Genomic DNA, 21,330 nt, shown 5'->3' with positions numbered 1-21,330 from the left:
GTGGCCTGTCTAGGGAGGCCTGGTCCTTATCATGGGCCCCACTAACATGCAGAACTCCACAGATGAAAAGGGTCCCCAGGTGATATGCTTGCAGGACATCAGCCTGAAGTTGATTCCAAACCAAAGGTCTTCAGGCTGGTGCTCCATCTGGGAACCTGGCGCAGGGCAGGGACCAAGGCTGCTAGGAGGTAATAGGACATTTGTGAAGCTACTCTCCTCACTCCTTGCTCCTTCTGGGATTATTTTTGATGAACACTTTGGTGATGGAGTGAATGAGAACTAGTGTTAGGTATTTCTTCTCAACCAGGTAGCAGCTTCTTCAACCAATCTCACCTGATGGCCACAGGCAGATGACCACTCAGGAAACATCAAAGGACACCTTGAGGCTATGTGGGTTCCTGGAGTTCTGGGAGCGGGGTTTGTCTGCTGCCCTGGTTCACCTAAGAACCAGGGCACAATGCTGTGATTGCTGTTCTGAGGTTGCCCTCCACTTGGTAGTGAGTCCACTAACTTACATGAAAGTAGGCACAAGACAAGGACACTCTTGTTGTTGGGCATCCACTGCCATCTGTGGAGCAAGAGTCCAAGGGAGAGTCTAAGGGGCAGATCTTGGTCTTAGGGTTCCTAGGTGAACCAGGGTGCACAATGCTGACGGCCCTCAACTGGGCTTTGAGCCCATTGGGAGCTCAAATGGAGGATGGCAGGGGTCAAGGGCACTTTCATTGCTGGTCAGTAGCTGTTTTCTGTGAAGCAGGAAATCCAAGGTGGAGTCCAAGTGGCAGACTTTAGTTTTAAGGGTTGTTGGTAAACCCTGGGCATATGGAGCTGTGAGTGAAGTTCTGTGGTTGCCCTTGGCTGGGTTGTTTCCTTTGAGAGCTAGTATGAAGGTAGGCAGGGGTCTAGGGTACTTTTGTTGGTCAGCAGCTGCCCTTGATGGACATGGAAGTCCAAGGTGGTAATATTGGATTTGGGGTCTGGCAGTAGTCCAAAGGTTGAGAAGTGTCCCAGTGGTGGCCCAAGGCTGTTGTCTTTTAAGTGTGGCATTAGGGGCAGGGCGCTGGGTTGCAAGTCTCATGGTCTGTTTGGTGTCAGGGGAACTCAGCCCACAAGGACAGAGCTGTGTTGCAATGCTGGAGTTCTGTTCTGGGCCCTTCCCTGTTAGGTGAGGGTCCATTGAGCCCAGACTGCTGGCACCCCAGTGCCTCCTGCCTAACGGGGACAACAGGGAAAATAGCCCAGCCAGCCATACCCCAGGGTGGGATTCCAGGAGGTGCTGCATGGGGGTGCAAGGACTCAAGGGACCACAGAGGGGCACAGAGGTGGGGACCAACAGGAAGGTGTAGTGCAGGGTGTGGGTGAGGAGCCCAGACAGGACCAGTGGGAAGAGTGCACCACTGCACCACCAGGGTAGGCACAAGACGAGGCAGAGATTGTAGCAACAGCAGGATGCTTTGCTCAATGCAGTCTCTAGCCTCTGCCCCTGGCTTTCATGGCTACCCTACCTCAAAAAGCCCCCTGGGATGTCATCTCCTGCCCATTTACCAGATTAGTAGGGTCTTTCACCAGAAGCCCTTCCCTATCCTCTACTCAGAGGCTGGTGCCCAAGCCAGGCCTTGCCCCCTGCAGCACCTGAATCCCTCTCTCCCAGCCTTTATTTCAGAGCTGGAGGGGGATTGGTGGAGGGCAGAGGGACTCCGGAGCAGGCTCTTGGGTTATGTGGTGTGGATCCTTTGTCCTCCTTAAGGGAGGCCAGGGAGCCAAGTGGTGATCTTTAATTTTGCAGATGAAGCACAACCAACTGAATCACGCAGGTCAGGGCTCTCCACCTCTCCACTACCTTAATTTTGAAGATTTTCTTTATTTTCCCTGGGTGGTGTGTCTCAGTGGATTGAGTGCCAGCTTGCAAACCAAAGTGTCATGGGTTCAATTCCCAGTCAGGGCACATGCCTAGATTGCAGTCCAGGTCCCCAGTAGGGGTTGTGCAAGAGGCAATCTCACATTGATGTTTCTCTCCCTCCCCCCTCTCTAAAAATAAAGTCTTTAAAACCAAAGGAACTGTTACCTTTAAAAAAGGATTTTATTTATTTTTACTGAGAGGATAAGGGAGGGAGAAAGAGAGGGAAACACTGATGTGAGAAACATCAACACGTTGCTTCTGACACATGCCCCTGACTGACAAGGGCTGAACCACAACTCTGGCATGTGCTCTGATCAGGAATCAAACTGGCAACCCTTTGCACTGCAAGACAATGACCGACCAACTGAGAGACGCTGGTCAGGGCTAAATTGACTTTTAAAGGCCACTTATTTCACAGTAGAAAGAGTGGAGGTGCAAGCTGAGCACATACCCAGGTTTGCAGACTGGATTTGGATATCTACCCATTGAAGGGAGAGTTGTAACTCCACCTTCCAATTGCCCTCCCTCCCCCAACTGCAGTCTCAGTCTGTGGACTAAATGATCCTAAGTAAATCCTGGATGTGGTAGTTATCTTTCCTCTGGGCCTGGGAGCTCACATACCTATGGCCACAATCTTTCAAGTATGCTGCCTCAGATTTCTGGGTTATCTGGGAACTTCAGCAGCCTCACCGCAAGTACCTGGAGACTGCGTGCATCCTGTTTTGTGAGCTCACTGCATTCACCTATCTCCACAAAGGTCAGAGTATCACCCATCAACTGCAGACTCCTGGGCTGGGAAAGGAAGGTGCTGATCTGGAGCTTTAAGGGCCCAGAGGACTGTCAGTGCCCATCCCGGTTGCTGAGCAATGCTTTGGCCTATGGCTTGTCTTCACTGCAGATCCCATCCAGGGACAGGTGACCAGATCCACCACTCTGGACTACCACTAAAAATAAGAAATTGAACCTACACTGCACAATGGAAAATGCAGTAAAAGGGTCCTGGACTTTCGTGCATTCATTGTATGTTGCATGTAACAGAGACTTTTCCTCCCTAGACATTATGTGAAAAATATGCAAATGCAGTGTAAGAAAATAGTGCTAGCTATTCCAACTCCTTGTCAACATGATTGTGTTCATATTTAGAATAGTCACTATATAATATGATCAACCCTGAAAAATCCTGACCTATTCCATGAGTAGTTTGTAGTCCATGGGTAGGTTGAAATTTAGAAATTATAATTACTATCAATACATTAAGTTTAATTTTTATAACATTTAACTTGAAGCTGCATTTCCGTGTAAATGGGGTTTCTTTAGTATTGTGTCGATAGACTAATATTTTACTCGGAGCCTTGTAATCTGATGCTTTTATGTTCTCAGGTGTCTCAAAAGATAGGGTGTGGGGGCGGGGGAACAAACTCCTTCACACTTCGGGGTATCTCGGACGGAGTAACAACTGCCCACCAGATCCTACACGTGCTTAACAGTATGGGAAAGAGGGGTTAAGTAAAAACGGAAACTGCCAGGACTTAAGATGTCTGGCCAAAGCCAGTTCGATCTCCTAGGAAAGGCCTACCCACTTCCAAAATGTCTTCCCACAGTCCTGACGTCACTCGACGGGCTTCAGCAAGGCAAAGAGCCACTATGCTCCAATCAGGGCTCAGTTCCCTCACCCACTGCCCTTGGGTTACGTCACTTCCGGTGGTGCAGCAGCCATTTTGTCAGTCGCCAGCGGATCCCGTGCGCTGGAGAAGTGCAGTTCCCCCTAGTTACCAACTCGTTAGTTTTCCCCTCACGTTGCGGGTGCGGTCGAAGAGCACTCACCAGGCATTGCCGTTCCTCCCTACAGTGTCGCCGCAGCTGTTACATCCGCCCGGAGCTAGTGACGCTGTCTTCCTCCCTCGCCACTGACAGGCGCCCTCAGGGAGCCCGGGTCAGCGATGTCAAGCGAGGAAAGCTACCGGGCCATATTGCGCTACCTGACGAACGAGTGCGAGCCGTATGCGCCGGGCACAGAGGGCAATGTCAAGCGTAAAATCCGCAAGGCTGCCGCCTGCTACGTGGTACGCGACGGGACCTTGTACTACCAGCGGCGGCAAAGGCACCGCAAGACCTTCGCGGAACTGGAGGTGGTTCTGCAGCCCGAGCGGCGCTGGGGGCTCATCGAGGCGGCGCACCTGGGCCCTGGCGGCACTCACCACACCCAGCATCAGACCTGGCACAACTTGTCCAAGACGTACTGGTGGCGAGGTAGGGTCTCCCCCGCGGCCAGAGGGTGGGCTGGCGGCTTGCTGTGCAGGCAAGGCCCGATGACTTAGGCGGGCCTGGGCCTGCTTGCAGAACCGCAAGTTTGTGGGTCCGTCACCCCGCTTTTCGGACGCCCTTTGCTCTCCCAGTCTGCACGCTCGTTGGTGGAGCGGGTGCCAGGCGGAGCCGAGAGGGTGAGGGACGGGAAAGGAGCCGTACTTCCCACAGGAAGGAGCCCTGGGAAGCTGGGGGCGGGCCCTGACCCGGGGTGGGGCGAAGGGGGCTTCCCCGGGGGCGGGCCAGACGCGGGGTGGGGCCGGGACTAGCGAGCTACGCAAGGCCCGCCTCCTTACCTCCCCGAGGGGAGCTGGGCTGCAGACGGCGCTTGCGGAGGCTCAGTGTTGTGCTAATGGTTTGGGGGAGGGTCTTCCGAAAGCCTGGGCCTCTTTTTCCGGTGTGTTGCGCTGCTTTTTTGTCCAGCGTGTTTGAGTATCTCTACCCGTGTACTCTATTCTCAAAATTGTGCTACTGCGGTGTAAATAAGGAATAATGTATGTGCAGTAGTGATTTGGAGGAACTGTGGAAACAGTCACGTTGAACCTCTTTTTAAGGAAAGATTTCAATGTAAGGAATAGCAGATGCTCTTAGTTTTGAATGTTTTAATATTTTTCCTTTAATACTGTGAAAAGCGTTTAAATATGGTTACTGCGATTGTTATAGTCAGGAAGTATAGTTCTAGTTTTTCTGCTCCTTAGGAACTAGTTTCGGGGAGGAGAGCAAGAGTCTTTGAGGTCATTGAACAGGGCATGGTTATTGTGTTCTAACGCTGACAGGAAAGGGAGGTTCTTGAACAGCTGACAGGAACAAATTGTTCAATTTTGTAGATAGATCTCTAGAGCAGTGGTTCTCAACCCCGGACCATTTTGCCTCCCAGGTGACGTCTGGCTATGGGATTGCGTTGGCATCTAGTTGGGTAGAGGTCAGAGATGCTCCTATACATTCTACAATGCAGGGTAGGATAGCCACCCCCGCCCGCCCCTCCGCACCCCCTACAGGTATCATCTGGCCCAAAATGTCAACGCTGCTGAGGTTGAGAAACCCTGCTCTGGAGTGAGAAACAGTTCCTCAAAGTTACTTTATTAGAGGACGACCCACTGAGGTCATTCATTTTACTTTGTTCTGAGTCTTTACTGAATAAAGAACCTTTTAATGGTAATTTGGTGTTTTATGTGGATTTTTAAGAACGTTTTTACTCAGTTGGTTTTAGAGAGACAGTAGAAGGAGTGTGGAGAGAGAAACATCGATTTTTTTGTTTCACTTATTTATTCATTCATTGGTTGCTTCTTGTATGTGCCCTGACCAGACCTGCAACTTTGGCTTATTGGGACAAAACTCTAACCAACTGAGCTACCTAGCCAGTGCCTGGACCTTTTATTTTTACTTCTATTTTTTAACGTACCAAAGAGGTTGCCCAGTAAGCATTATTCAACAAACAACTGTGTAGTAGTTACTAAGTGTCGGACACTGTTCAAAGTTCTTATACATATTAACATTTGAACCAGTTGACACACAGGCACAGAGAGGTTTAGAGACTTGGCCATGGTCGCAAAGCTAGTTAGAGGATTCATATTTTGCTGCATAAGTAATTTCAGCCCTTTGCAGTAATTTCCCACTCATAAAATAGTAAATCAACTATGTTTACACATTGATGTTTTTTGAGTGGTTAACTTGAGTTAGATTCTTTCAGCTTCTCAGCTCTGGGTAAATTAGGAGGTAAGATTTCTGCATATGTAAAGATAGATGAAAAATGAACCATCAACTCTGACTGGTGTGGCTCAGTGATTGGGTGTCATTCTGCAAACCAAAAGGTTACTGGTTTGATTCCCAGTCAGGGCACATGCCTGGGTTGCTGGTGAGGTCCCCAGTTGGGGGCACATGAGAGGCAACCACACATTGATATTTCTCTCCCTTTCTTTCTCCCTCCCTTCCGCTCTTTCTAGAAATAAATAAAATATTTTAAAGAGCGATCCCATTAAAACACCAACACTCAAAGGTTTTATAAAACATAATAGAGTGATTTTTTAAAAATATTTATTTTTAGAGGGGAAGGGAAGGAGAAAGAGTGGGAGAGAAACATCATTGTGTGGTTGCCTCCCATGTGTCCCCCACTGGGGACCTGGCCCACAACCCAGGCATGTCCCCTGACTGGGAATCGAACTGGCGACCCTTCGCTTCACAGGCCCATGCTCAATCCACTGAGCTACACCAGCCAGGGCTAATAGGGTGACTTTTTGAGACAGTTGGTTGACTATCATACATTCATACTGTTTTTTCTTGCAGTATTTATTATTTGTCCTTCTGTCCAAATGCTTCTGTATAGTTTCTTCAATACCATTTGAACTCAACCAGTTAATAATTTAATCAAACTTGTGCTGAATGCAGAATATACTAAGTTGTGTAGAATCATAAAATGTTTGGAAATACAATAAAAGTTAATTAGAAAAAGGCCCTGGCTGGTGTAGCTCAGTGGATTGAGCTCGGACCTGCGAACCACATGATCGCGGTTCGATTCCCAGTCAGGGCATATGCCTGGGTTGCAGGCCAGTTCCCGGCAGGGGACTCACAAGAAGCAACCATACATTGATATTTCTCTCCTTCTCTCCTTCCCTTCCTCTCTAAAGATAAATAAATAAAATTTTTTAAAAAGCATAATGGGTAAAAAAATTAGAAAAAAAACTGCCTCTTGTCTTCTTTATTTTGGATATGAAAATTTTTATAGCAGCACTTCTTATTCTCTGTTTCTTACTAAGAATTGTGTGTGTGTGTGTGTGTGTGTCTATCTTACACCATTTTCACCCATTCACATACTCATTTTTATTGTGGTAAAATATCTATAACATGAAATTTATCATTTTAGTCATTTTAGGTGTACAAATTGTGGCATTAAGTACATTTAGATTGTTGTATAACCATCACAACTATTCATCTTTAGAAAATTTTCATCATTCCAACCTGTTTACTCTTTTTTTTTACAAAGAGAATGACTGTCTTTTCATTTTTTTTACAGATAAAATGAACACCTTTTCCATTTACTCTCTTTTTAAAAAATTGTTTATTTATTTAGAGGGGAAAGTAGTGAGAATAAGAGGAAGAGAAATTTCAATGTGTGAGGGAAACATTGATTGGTTACCTCTCACTCACACCCCAACTGGGGACCAGGCCAGCAACCTAGGCATGTGCCCTAAACTGGGATTGAAACTTTTGCCTTGTGGGAGATGCCCAACTAACTGACTCTCACCAGCCAAGGCTCCATTTACACTTTTTAAATTTATTTTTAGAGAGAGAGAGGAAGGGAGGGAGAAAGAGAGGGGAGAAACATCAGTGTGGTTGCCTCTCACACATCTTCTACCTGGGACCTAGCCTACAACCCAGACATGTTCCCTGACTGGGAATCCAACAACGACCCTTTGGTTTGTGGGTCAGCACTCAGTCCACTGGTCACCAGCCAGGACCAATTTACTGTTAATTGTATGTAAACTATATAACTGTTCAGACTTTTCACTGTGTTTTTATTTAACCTACTCATTATACCCCATGCAGGTATAGACTTGTTATTGATTTTAATATTTTTAGATGCTAGAATATCACCTCTGTTGCTCTCTAAATCTATGCATATATAAAATACCTTTTTAAATGAAAGTTGTCTTTAATCTTTAATCTAAGTTATCTGCTAAAAAAATGGTATTGTGTGAACAAACAAATTTGGCAACTTCTTAGGTTAAAAAGGTTTCTTTACTGTAGAACTGAGAGCTTCAATGTGATAATATACATTGTATATGTCTAAAATTACAATATAATTTCTGAATTTATTAGTCCAGTGTATACCTTTTTTGTAAGTATGGGACATAATACAATTTGAGAAATAGTGCTTGACTGTTCTCTGAAAGTTGAAAGCAAGGAACTTGGTATATTTTGATATCTTGAAACTCTTTCTGGGAACTTAAATACCTCAGTGTCATTTTAGGTAGTTAATGAGCCTTTTCATTTGTGTTTTACTTGGGCATTGTGGGTGGAAGAAGTTTCTGCCACGGGGTGTGTTCCTGGGTAAGTAGTGTAATATATGGAAAATCACATGGCTTCTGGGGGTCCAGATATGCAATTTATTAGATGTGATTTTGGACTAGCTACTTGCCTCTTAGGGCTTCATTCTCCCAGTGTGTAAAATGATAATTAATTGGTTCTAACTAATACGGATGATGGGTGTGTGTGTGTGGGTGGGTGTGTGTGTGTGTGTACAATAAGCTCTTATTTAATGTCCTCTATAGTTTGTGACTTGAAGCAAAATGATGTATAAGAAAACAAATTTTACCATAGGCTAATTGATACAAATAAGAGTTATGTTCCTGCTTAACTCTTAATCTCATGAAAGTTATAACAAACCAAAATTGAACAGAATGACGTTATTCAAGGACCTGCTATATATAAAAAATGTTCCTTCTTGCTCCTTACCCTGACCCCAACATGCTGAGTTAGAAGTTGAAATTCAAAATAGGGTTTTGTGAATAGCTTGTATCATTGAACTTTTGTTAGTTGTGTATGAAGTTATTTCTTATAAACCTAAAATCTCAAAGCTTTCAAAAACATGAGATTTATTTTATCTGATTATAAAAGGTTTGGTTGTAGTCCTGTTCAGGTCACAGATTGGTACCACCTGTCTTTTTTTCATCTGCAGTTCAGACTAGAGGATGGCATCCATCTGGAACATGTTGCTCTTTGAGAGTGGACAGAGATCAGAGAACTGATGGGAAACAGAACCTGTTAAGCTTCTAAGCATACATGGCACACATCATATCCATTGACCAAAGAAAATTACATGGTCAAGCCTATTGGTAGGGTAGAGAGGTGTTAGCTTGAGCCAATTATATTGCTGTTTCTGAAGGTCAAAAAACAGTTGAATATTGAAGTTCGTGTAGTTCCTAATTGCATGAATGAGTGTAGCTCACATGAAAATGGGCAGTACTACATAAGGCATACGATGAAGAAGTGAATAACCAGGAATAAACAGTGAAACAGTTTACTTCATGTGGAAAGAAACCATCATTTATAACCTTATATCTTTGAAAAAATGTATCTTAAATTCTAAAGAACTTCCTCCATGTACTTTATGGGGCACATGTGGGTCCACACATATGTGCTGGCACATACATAAGTATAACTCAAAGGAAATAATCAACAATATAATACATTCTTCAGTTTTCAGATGAGAACAGTATTAAATATCACTAATTAATTTTATTTCTATTTTAGGTATATTAAAGCAAGTCAAAGATTATATTAAACAATGTACCAAATGCCAGGAGAAACTAGATCGCTCCCGTCCAATATCAGATACTTCAGAAATGTTGGAAGAATTGGGACTAGACCTTGAATCTGGAGAAGAAAGTAACGAATCAGAGGATGACCTGAGCAACTTTACTTCAACTCCAAATACAGCCTCCAAGCCTACAAAAAAGAAGCCAATATCTAAACATGAACTTGTATTTGTAAGTGGAACTTTTCCTTCAACTTTAACATGTGTAACTAGTATAGTAGTATTTGTAGTCTTTGTGAATTTTTCCTTAAATTACTAAAACTGCTTGAGTATTGGCACTGACATTGAAGATTTAAGCAAGTCTGTGTCTGAAGTAATACACTATGTTATAGACACTAAAAGTGTGTTAATATTGCCTCTTCATTAATCATAAATATTCCTATTGTTTGTAATCTTCAGAATGTCACTTGTTAATCACTCCTCTCTTCTTTTTAAATGGTATGTTAATACTGGTAGAATACATTTCTGGAAGTACTATTTGAGTCATGCAGCAAGGTAAAATTAATCTGGCTGGGTCTTTTTTTTTTTTTTTTTGCCTGCATTAGTTTTGTTCATTATCAATTTCTAGTAAGAATTGTAGCAAGAAGTGAAATACAGGTTTTCAAGTAGAGTGAACATAGCAGAAAAGAGTGAGAATAACATGTCTTTTCATTTAAATACATAGGTAATAATGATAGAATATCAGGTTATTTCTTTATATTAGTGGCATCTTTTAAAAGGGAGTGATGTGTCTTGTTCTAAAGTCTTTTAAGGGTAGAAATACAGATGATATGTAATTACAATTCTTGGTCTCAACTCATTTTGATAGGTTGACACAAAAGGAGTGGTGAAACGTTCTTCTCCAAAACATTGTCAGGCTGTCTTAAAACAGCTGAATGAACAGAGACTCTCCAACCAATTCTGTGATGTTACTTTGTTAATTGAAGGAGAAGAATACAAAGCTCACAAATCTGTTTTATCAGCTAATAGCGAATATTTTCGAGATCTTTTTATTGAGAAAGGAGCTATTTCCAGTCATGAGGCAGTGGTGGATCTTTCTGGTAAGAATTTTCTAATACTCATGCTTTTTGTTTGTAAGTACATACAAGACAGGTGTGAATGTATTTTAGCAAGGTTCCCAAGGGAGATTTAAGTAAAAGGCTGTCATCTCCTATTGCTGCCCCTTAGGTGAGACAGTTGTAGGAGTAGAAGAATACCTGGGATTTACAGTGTTAAAAAATTTTCAGAGAAATTCATAACTGGATCAGTGTTATTACACTAAGTGGTTGGTTATGTTATTTAAACATTGACTGCCGCCCTGACTCTATGGCTTAGTGGGCTGGGTGTCATTCTGCATATTGAGAGGTCACTGGTTCAATTCCTGGTCAGGGCACATGCCTAGGTTGCAGGCCAGGTCCTCAGATGGGGCCATTCGAGAGGCGGTGATGGGTGTTTCTCACATTGATGTTTCTTTCTTTCCCTTTCTCCCTTCCTTTCCCTCTCTTAAAAATAAATAAATAAAATCTTTAAAAATTTACTGCCTAGCCCTGGCTGGTGTAGTTCAGTGGATTGAGCTCGGGCCTGCGAACCACATGATCACGGTTCGATTCTCAGGGCACATGCCAGGGTTGCGGGCCAGTTCCCAGCAGGGGACAAACGAGAGGCAAACATACATTGATATTTCTCTCTTTTCCTTCCCTTCCTCTCTTAAGATAAATAAATAAAATCTTTTTAAAAAATTTACTGCCTATATATTATGTTGTAAATCATGTAATTATAGAGCACTTGTATAGGTCTGGTTCTTGTTTTTTAAGATTAATCATTAAAATTAATTAGCTGCAATAACCAAGTTGTCAATGTAGAATAATCAGAATTCTAGGTTTGGGTTTATTTTTTTTTGTTGTTGTTTCTTTTGTTCTCTTATTATTATAAATGAATAATTTGACTTTTTTGGGCCTTACTGGAACTTATCATCAGAGCTTAGAAGTCAATAAATGAATATTTAGGAAGAATTGAAATAGCTAACCTTGTTTATCCATTTCTCATGATATAACTTGCTGCAACTCTTAAATTATTGACATCACTGTGTGTCATTTATCTTTCTGAAACAGAAGGGTCTTTATCCAAGTATGTAAACACTTAACCTGATTCTTTTCTACCTTATAATTTTAAACTATTTCTTCTCAAAATCAAATACATTTATTTTTTTCTTAGCAGTATATGTACAAGGTCCCCCCCCAAACAAACAAACAAACAGAGTATCTTCCAGAGGGGCAGAACCTTTGTAGTACAGGTTTTGCCTGCTAAGAGAGTGTTTTAAGAACTCATCTGTATCAGTGTACCAGCTGGTGTTGTTGGAAGAGGCCTTGTTTGGCTTCAGTGAATTTTTTTTGAAGACTCTTTCATTGCATTTGCCCATTTCATGATGGATGATATACAAGCACACCTGCACACACCACACTGAGTGTGCAGCAGTTTTTGACCAAAAAATGGCATGAACCCCATATCCCATCATATTCACTGGATTTTGTTCCAAGTGACTTTTTTTTGTTTCCCTGAATGAAAAAAGTCCTTAAAGTGAAATGTTTTGCCATTGTGGAAGAGGTGAAACAAAAACAAATGGCAGAAGCACTGAAAGACATCAAGATAAATGAGTTCAAAAACTGTATTGAGCAGTGGAAAAAATGTCTCGATAGGTGCATTGTGTCAAATGGAGAGGACTTTGAAGGTCACTGAAGTTTAAATATGTAAGAGTAAACACACAATTTTTTATAAATAAATTCTGTTTTTTGAGGGTTCCCCCTTGTATTTATAGTTACTAAAAATTTATTAAGCATCCACTGCATGTGAAGAGCTTGCCTAACTGCTGGGGATGTAATGGCATACAAAAACTTTTCTGGAACATAGAGTTTTGCATTACAATATATATTAGTGATGTTTGCTTTTCTCTGGGTTTGGTAATTCAGAGGAGGAAATATGTCTTATACTGGGCCATCTGAATAATAAAACTCATCACAGGTATAGTCTTTTGATACATTTGGAATTTTTTTGTCTTTCATGCATCTGAAACAAAAAGAAACGTATGAGTGTTCCTCTTCCAGATTCTCATAGCAAATTTTTTATAGCAAACTAAATGTCTGTCCTCAAATAACTACAATACAGACTCCTAATATTTAGGAAAATAACTCATTCTTCATTCCATATGCTTATTTTTATGTTTGTTCAGCAAATATGATATTAACCAATGACAGGTGAAGGAGACATTCAGATTTTTTGTTCGATTTAATATTAAGTACATAAAGAGTGTTTATAAAATATGTGTACAGCCCTGGTCAGATAGCTCAGTTGGTTAGAGCATAGTCCCAAGGGTTCAACCCCTGTCAGGGCACATTATAGAATCAACCAGTGAATGCATACATAAGTGGAATAACAAATCAGTGTTTTTTCTCTTGCTTTGTCCTTCCTTCCTCTCTCTCAGATGAATAAATAAAAATCTAAACAAAGTTTAAAAGTGTGTCTACAGTATTTTAAAAATGTACATGTATTTTTTTAAAAGATTTTATTTCTTTATTTTTAGATAGAGGGGAAGGGAAGGAGAAAGAGAGGGAAAGAAACATCCGTGTGTGGTTGCCTTTTTCACATCCCCAAATGGGGACTTGTCCTACAACGCAGTCATGTACCCTGACTGGAAATTGAACTGGTGACCCTTTGGTTTGCTGGCTGGCACTTAATCCACTGAGCCACACCAGCCAGAGCTAAAAATGTACATGTATTTTTAAAAGATTTTATTTATTTTTGGAGAGTAAGGGAGAGAGAAAAAGAGGGAGAGAAATATCGATGTGTGAGAGAAAATGTCGATCCATTGCCTTTCACACACCCCCAGCCAGGGAGCCGGCCCTCAACCCAGGCATGTGCCCAACCCAGTTGGAACTGGCAACCCTTTGGCTTGCAGAATGGCACTCACCCCAGGGAGCCTAACCAGCCAAGGCAAAAAAAAAAATGTACGTCTTTTTTAAAATTACCTAGCTTAATGTAGTTGATTTCAGTGTTTATGTTGTTTATACTTAAAATTCTTTCCTACTTAGGTGTTTTGTCTCTTAAATTTTGGTAGTTTTTCTTTTATATTTAATTTTTTTTAAGATTTTACTTATTTATTTTTAGAGAGAGGGGAGGGGAGAGAGAAACATCATGTGAGAGAGAAACATCAATTGGCTGCCTCTCAAACCCACCCTGACTGGGAGCCCAACCTACTGAGCCACACCAGTCAGGGCTCATATTTACATTTTAGTCTATTTGGAATTTATTGTTGTTGGTGTAAAATACGTGTTTGATACCATTTTCCCCCATTTACATCACCACTTGTCTCAGAACTATTTAGTGAAAACTCTATCCTCCTCTTACGCAGAGACAAAACAAATCTCCACATTTTTGGTGCTGATTTTAGGCTTTGCTCTAATCTATTGGTTGTTTATTTCTGTACTCTTACCACTTGGTCTTTTTTTTTAAAGATTTTATTTATCTTTAGAGGGGAAGGGAAGGAGAGAAGGAGAGAAGTATTAATGTATGGTTGCCTCTGGTGAGTCCCCTGCTTGGAACTGGCCTGCAACCCAGGCATGTGCCCTGAGTGGGAATCGAACCGCGATCGTGTCGTTCGCAGGCCCGCACTCAATCCACTGAGCTACACCAGCCAGGGCTCACTTGGTCTTAATTACCTTAGCTTTATAATAATAAGAAAAGTCTCCCACCTTTATTATTCAGGCGAGTCTTACTTAGTCATTGCCATTTGCTATTCCACATAAAACTGTCAAAGCAGCTTCTCAACTTCCACAAAAAGAACATAATGTATTTTGATAGAGATTATATCAAATTAATAACGTTTTAGAGATTTATCCAATAAAGGCCTCATATAGCTTTTGCTATATTATTTCAAGGTACTTTATACTTTTTGATGTTACTATAGTTTTTTTCTTAACATATAATTTCTGATGTATTTCTGGTATATATTGATTTTATATACAGTAATACTAATAAATTTCGTTAGTTCAGACCTTTAGTGATTCTTTGAGATATTTCATATAAAGTAATGACTAATACTAATGTTTTTGTTTCTACCTTTCCAGTCCTTATGTTTTGAACTTTTTCCCCCCTTCCTTTATAATGCTGTCCAGGACATTAAAAAAATAGCAGTTGAATAGAAATGGTGATAGGAGGTTCACTTACGTGATTCTCATTTCTAAAGAAGGGTTTGTTGTTGTTGTTGTTTTTACCATGAACTATGTTATTTGGTACATGTTTTAAGTAGATAACCTTTCATTCCTGTTAACATTAAGGAAATTATCTCTTAAATGTGTATTGACTTACCATATACTTTTTCTGTATCTATTAAGACAGTCTTTATTTTTCTCATTCTGTTAATGTGGGAAAGTGTTGATTTTCTAATGTTGAGCCAGGTTTCATTTCTGAAATAAATCTAGCTTAGTCATGATATATTACCCTTTGTATAAATTGCTGTTTGGTTTGTTAATATTATTTAAAACATTTGTAGCTACCTTCGTGGGTAGTTTTAGTTTTTCAAATTGGTTCTGTCATGTTTTGATATCAAGCAGTTCTTATAAAATGTGTTCCTTCCAGTTTTTACATACACTGAAAGAGTTACTGTGAGATTACAAGTGTTCGTTGCATGTTTCATAGAATGGTGGCTAAAATTTTCTCTGCCTATAGTGAACTCTGGGAGAAGACATTTAACTGCTAATTTGACAAGTTTAATGGTTAGGGAATTATTCAGTTTTTCTATTTCATCGTAAGTAATTGATTTAAAAATTGTTTTTGCCAGAATTTGTTCATTTCATTAAAAGTTGCAAGTTTATTGGCACAAAATTTTTCATATTATTCTCTTCTAAATGTCTCCAGGGATTTTAGATATGTTTTATTCTTTGGTATCAATTATTTGTGTCTTTATTTAAGGTTTTATTTATTTTTTAGAGAGGGGAAAGGAGGGAGAAAAGAGAGAAACATCAGTGTGTGATTGTCTCTCATGCGCCCCCTACTGGGGACCTGGCCCATAACCCAGGCGTATGCCCTGACTGGGAATTGAACTGGCAACTCTTTGGTGCCCAGGCCAGCACTCAGTCCACTGAGCCACACCAGCCAGGGCTCAGTTATTTGTGTCTTTTCTCTCGCTTGAAAATTTTTTAAAGAGATTTTACTTATTTATTTTTAGACAGAGGGGAAGGGAAGGAGAAAGAGGGAGAGAAACATCAGTGTGTGCTTGCCTCTCGTGAGCCCCCTACTGGGGACCTGACCCTCAACCCAGGCACGTGCCTTGACTGGGAATCGAACAGGCAACCTTTTGGTTTGCATGCCCACAATCCACTGAGCCACACATTATTTTTATTTTTTAAATTACAGTTTATATTCAATATTGTTTTGTATTAGTTTAGGTACACAGCATAATGGTTACCCAATCATATACTTTATAAAGTGTCCCAGTACCCACCTGGCACCATACATAATTATTACAATATTATTGACTATAGTTCCTATGCTATACTTATAGATGTCTCTTTAAACATCATATTTTTAGTTTTGTTATTTACCCAATATATGAGGGTCTTTGACTTTAAACTGCCCTACATGGAAATTGTTGGGCCTCCTGAACTCAGCAGTTGAGATTGTCTTTCATTAGTTAAGAAAAATTCTCAGCTGATACCTCTTCAAAAATTGTCTTTGCCTCTTTCTTTTCTGCTTTTCTGAAACTCCAATTAGACATTCTCACTTTACATTCTGTGTCTCTTAATCTCTCATATTTTGTTCATTTCCTTGTAGATTATCTTGGAAAATTCTAGATCACTCTTTACCTGTGTTTGATTTACAGTTAAATTTACTGAGTTTTTAATTCCAATTTATGTTTTCCATTTTTAAAGATTCTATTTACTTCTTTTTAGATGTCTCTTTTAGGGAGCTACTTTTTATATTTTGCTCTACTGGTATGCCAGCCTTTATTTTCTATGTCTGATCTTTGTGCAGTACTTAAAATTGTTGCTGGTTTGAATTATGCTGTTTGTTTATGCTAGCTTTTGTTCACAGTGCCTTGTTTCTTTGTGATTTTTATTTTTAAGATTTTGTATTTATTTACTTTTAGATAGAAGGAAAGAGAGGGAGAAGTGGAGGAAGGAAAACAACTCATCGGTTGCCTCTCACATGTCCCCAACTGTGGACCTGGCCTGCAACCCAAACATGTGCCCTAACTGGGAATTGAATCAGAGACCTTTCAATTCGAAGGCTGGCACTCAATCCACTAAGCCACACCAGTCAGGACTCTCTGTGATTTTTTTTTAAATCTGTATACACTGAATTCATATTCTTCAGAACTTTATGGGACATTTTTAAGTCCTGGGTTGATGGTGTTTTACACAGAGAACACATTTGCTTCTTTATATACTAAGGGCATTATCAGTCTGGGGACATTTCATTTTTTTACTTTTACTTTTAAAAGTTTTTTATTTATTGATTTGCAAGAGAGGAAGAAAAAGAGAGAGAGACATTGACTTGTTGTTCTACTTATTTAGGCATTCATTGATTATTTCTTGTATGTGCCCTGACCAGAGATCAAACCCACAACATTGGCATATCTGGATGATGCTTTAACCAGCTAAGCTACTCAGCCAGGGCCATCTGGAACCCCTTTAAATCCTCATCTTGAGGTTTTTCTGTGACTACTGAGGTGTGAAATTAAGCCTGGCTTAATTTGGGGGGGCACTGATAGATTTAAAATAATATTTTAAAATACTTTTATTTAGCATTTTTAGAATCCTTCAGGGCCTCTTAGTCTACTCTACTGACAGATGTAGAAGTACCTGTCATATTTTTTACGTTTATAACCTTTGTCTGTTTTTTTAATTTTTGTAAAAACAGTATAAAATTTATCTTAAGTGTACAGTTCAGTAGTATTAACTATATTCACATTGTTGTGTATGACAAAGCTCCAGGACTTTTACATCTTGCAAAATTTTCCATTTCATTTTTATTTACATATATACCAAGTATACATGTATATAAAAAGGGGAGAGGTAAAAACAGAATACCAAAATTATCTATCTGGTATTTATGGCAGTAAGATTATGAGTAATTTTTTAAAATTTTATTATTTTTGTGTGTTTTTTAGTATTTTACAATAAAACGTAACTTTTATCTTTGAAAAAATGATTTTAGATATTCAAAGTGTTATTTGGAGCAGTTAGTTCTTTATGGGAAAATTTTTGTATGACTTCAAACTTAGAAATTAGAAAAATACTAGGTAAAAGACCAAAATACATTTTTATATCAGTAGGTGTTTTTTTTTTAAAGAAATATTCTTACTTACCTTAAGCTCATTTAACTTGGTCTCATAATTTGTAGCAAGATTAATGTGGCTGCAGCCTGTTAATTACAGCCTCCACAGGAACGGCAGAAGCTGCCATGATGATAATGTTGATGTGTAGTTCCCTCAGTTTTCAACCTGAGTCCTAATGTATGGGTATCAAACTCATTTTCACCAGGGGCCACATCAGCCTCAAAGGGGGAATGTAATTTCAGCTCCTTAACAGTTGCACTTATACAGTCCTAAAATTATTTTGGCCCTTTGAAGACATCCATGAGGCTGATGTGGCCCCTGGTGAAAATGAGTTTGACACCCCTGTTCTATTGTATCTCACAGTTAAGGCTTTCCTGTATACTTGGCTGTCCTGTCTGCCTATGTAAAAGAACCGCATTTTATGTACCTTGAGCCAAAACTGAAAAACACAGCAAATGGGAGTTTTTTAACGGTTGCTTTGGCTCTCTGTATTTAATAAAAGCTCTCAAGATAAATTATTATATATTGAAAGTAAGGCATGCCTACTATAAGAAGAGAGAGTATGAATATTTGCTTGACTTTATAAAGAAATTCTGGAAAGCTATCCAAATCTTAATTATACTGTTGATAAAGATCGAGTTGGACATATCACTGTAATTTTCTGATTTTAGAATTATGTGAATATTTAAGATGGCTTTTGAAAGCAAAGTACTGAGAGCTTAGAAAAGAAATAAACTGATCTGCCCTGGCTGGTGTAGCTCAGTGCCTGCGAACCAGGCGATCGTGGTTCAATTCCCAGTCAGGGCACATGCCTGGGTTGCAGGCCAGTTCCCAGCAGGGGACACACCAGAGGCAACCATACATTGATATTTCTCTCCCTCTCTCCTTCCCTTCCCCTCTAAAGATAAATAAATAAAATTTTTTTAAAAAAAGAAATAAACTGATCTTATTTTCTCACATAAATTCTTAAGTAATTATTGATTACTAATTAGTAATCACATGATTTGTAATTATTTCATTCCTTAGACTAGGGGTAGGCATACTATAGCCCAAGGCCAATTTTCCTTTCCCTTGTTTTTTGTAACTAGACTTGTATTTGAACACAGCCACACTTATTTGTGTATGTGTTATTTATGGCTATTCTTTTTAGCTACAATGACAGAATTGAGTAGTTGCAACAGACGTCTTATGGCCTGCACTATTACTTATGTGACTCTTTATAGAAAAATTTTTCTGACCTTGTTTTTAAATTTTTGGTAGTAGAACCTTTGTTCACAATCAAAATTTTTATATGGACTTGTATTAAAATATACAGCTATACTTATGAAGTGAGGTTAGGAGACGAGTTGGTTGAACCCTGCCCTACTTACCTGCATCCCTCTCTTTTCTTACCCTCCATTCTCCAGCAGCTGTTTCTTGAGGGGAATTTGAGGAACCCCCGGGGTTCTAAGGAGTACAGTTTGAAAATGACTGCCTTACAACAACTCTTTGAGGTAGTAAATCTGATATTATTTTCTATTTTAGGTATTGAGAGACTCGGCTCATAGAAGTCAGTTAGTTAAGGCTTAATAAGCAACCACAACACACAACAAATGCAGGGTGTTTAATAGCAAAATAAATGGTCATATTTGCCTTTCTATTGTCATAATCATATATTAATTGTTCTTACAAGGTGTTTTAGTGGTGATTTGACTTTTATGTCTCCCATCTGTCTTGTTTCATATAGGTTTCTGTAAAGCAAGCTTCCTTCCTTTACTGGAATTTGCCTATACTTCTGTGCTAAGTTTTGACTTCTGTAGCATGGCTGATGTAGCCATCTTGGCTCGGCATCTTTTCATGTCAGAAGTTTTAGAAATCTGTGAAAGTGTACATAAACTAATGGAAGAGAAGCAGCTAACAGTATATAAGAAGGGTGAAGTACAAACAGTGGCATCTACCCAGGATTTACCAGAACAAAACGGAGGTACAGCACCTCCTGTGGCTAACAATGAGGGAGCCCCCACAACTTTATCTACTGAACTTGGGGATTGTGAAATTGTACTAGTGGTGAATGGAGACTTGCCAGACGCTGAACAGAGTGGAGAGCTACGACAACAGCCTGAGCCCCAGGTTTCTTCAGAGGCTGAAGCTACTCTGTCATCTTTACCTGTAGGCTGTATAACTGATTCTCATCCTGAAATGGAGTCTGTTGATATAGTAACAAAAACCAACCAGACAGAACTAGAAACTCTAAACAACAAAAAAGATAGCACAGTTTCTAATATTTATCCTAAACTTTCCAAAGAGAATATAATCAGTAGATCTCCAGAAAACACTGATATGAGAAATGATATATCAGTGGAGGATATGTGTGATGAAGATATTCCAGAGCATAGGCTGAACCTTGGCCAATCTTTAAAAGATCAGGAAAATCTAGTTGCAAAAACAGACCTTGGCCCTGATGATACTTACAGAAGCAGGCTTCGACAGCGTTCTATTAATGAAGGGGGATATATCCGACTCCACAAAGGAATGGAGAAGAAGCTGCAGAAACGGAAAGCCATTCCCAAGTCAGCAGTTCAACAGGTATGAAGAAAAATTGAACTTTGTAGTTTTAGCTTTAATTTGAAAGCATTCTGTTGATAAACTGATAAACTTATGCCTGAGGTGGAAATCATTTTGGAATGAAGTGGGATAGGTACAGGAAAGCAACTTAATGTTTAAATACCAGTATTAGTAAGATAATGTGAATTTGCAATATTTATGACTCATGACTTAAAAATAAAAATGGTTATATATACTTAGATTGTGTTTTCTATCCCTTACTTAGGTAGCCCAGAAATTAGTTCAAAGAGGAAAAAAGATGAAACAGCCAAAAAGGGATGCTAAAGAAAATACTGAAGAAGAGGCGTCTCATAAATGTGGGGAATGTGGAATGGTTTTTCAGAGAAGATACACACTGATAATGCACACACTGAAACATGAAAGAGCTAGAGATTACAAATGTCCGGTAAGCATTTGGAAAGCTAATTGAAGCTTTCTAATTTCATGATAAATAGAATCTGATTTACTGCTTCATTGTTATTCTGCCATTTGTGTTCTCTCTGTCTCTGTCTCCAAAGAGGTAGTCTTCTTCTGATTTTTGCCATTTCCTTGAGTAAAAAAAAAAGTATTTAGTGATATATATCTCCTTCTTCCTGATACCAGTAAGAAAGCAATAAAATTATAATTGAAAACATATAAGCTCAAAGAGAACAGGAGAGGAGACCCTAGCAACTAAATGCATACATAGATGTAATAGATGTAACTCTGATACATAGATGTAATACCTGATTCCATAAATTTAAAAGGGCTAATTGCCAGGCTTTCAGTGGGGAAAGCTAAGCATCAGTCGAAATTGTGTTGGAGAACTACCAAACAGCTCAGGAATTAGTATTACTAGCTTCCTTAAAAGTGAGTCTGGTCATTAGAAAGTCTTTTTAAGAAGCAATTAAGTCCCCACCAACACTTCCTTAGACAAAGGAT

General features: G+C 39.8%; 1 protein-coding gene across 1 annotated transcript in view; it reads left to right on the top strand.

Annotated features, from left to right (window-relative positions):
• Nucleotides 1-3,613: 3,613 nt before the first annotated feature.
• Nucleotides 3,614-21,330, top strand: part of ZBTB11 (zinc finger and BTB domain containing 11) — a 28,348-nt gene continuing 10,631 nt past the window's right edge. The window contains exons 1-5 of the mRNA XM_037058978.1: nt 3,614-4,147; nt 9,452-9,687; nt 10,324-10,555; nt 19,553-20,391; nt 20,636-20,815. Of these exons, the coding sequence (XP_036914873.1) occupies nt 3,838-4,147; nt 9,452-9,687; nt 10,324-10,555; nt 19,553-20,391; nt 20,636-20,815 (1,797 nt within the window). The 5' untranslated portion in view covers nt 3,614-3,837. The remainder of the gene's footprint in view (nt 4,148-9,451; nt 9,688-10,323; nt 10,556-19,552; nt 20,392-20,635; nt 20,816-21,330) is intronic.

Source organism: Sturnira hondurensis, unplaced genomic scaffold (assembly GCF_014824575.4).
Source record: "Sturnira hondurensis isolate 20B ecotype Veracruz unplaced genomic scaffold, ASM1482457v3 Scaffold0010428, whole genome shotgun sequence".
Classification (NCBI taxonomy): Eukaryota; Metazoa; Chordata; class Mammalia; order Chiroptera; family Phyllostomidae; genus Sturnira; species Sturnira hondurensis.
This window is presented reverse-complemented; position numbering and strand designations above follow the sequence as displayed.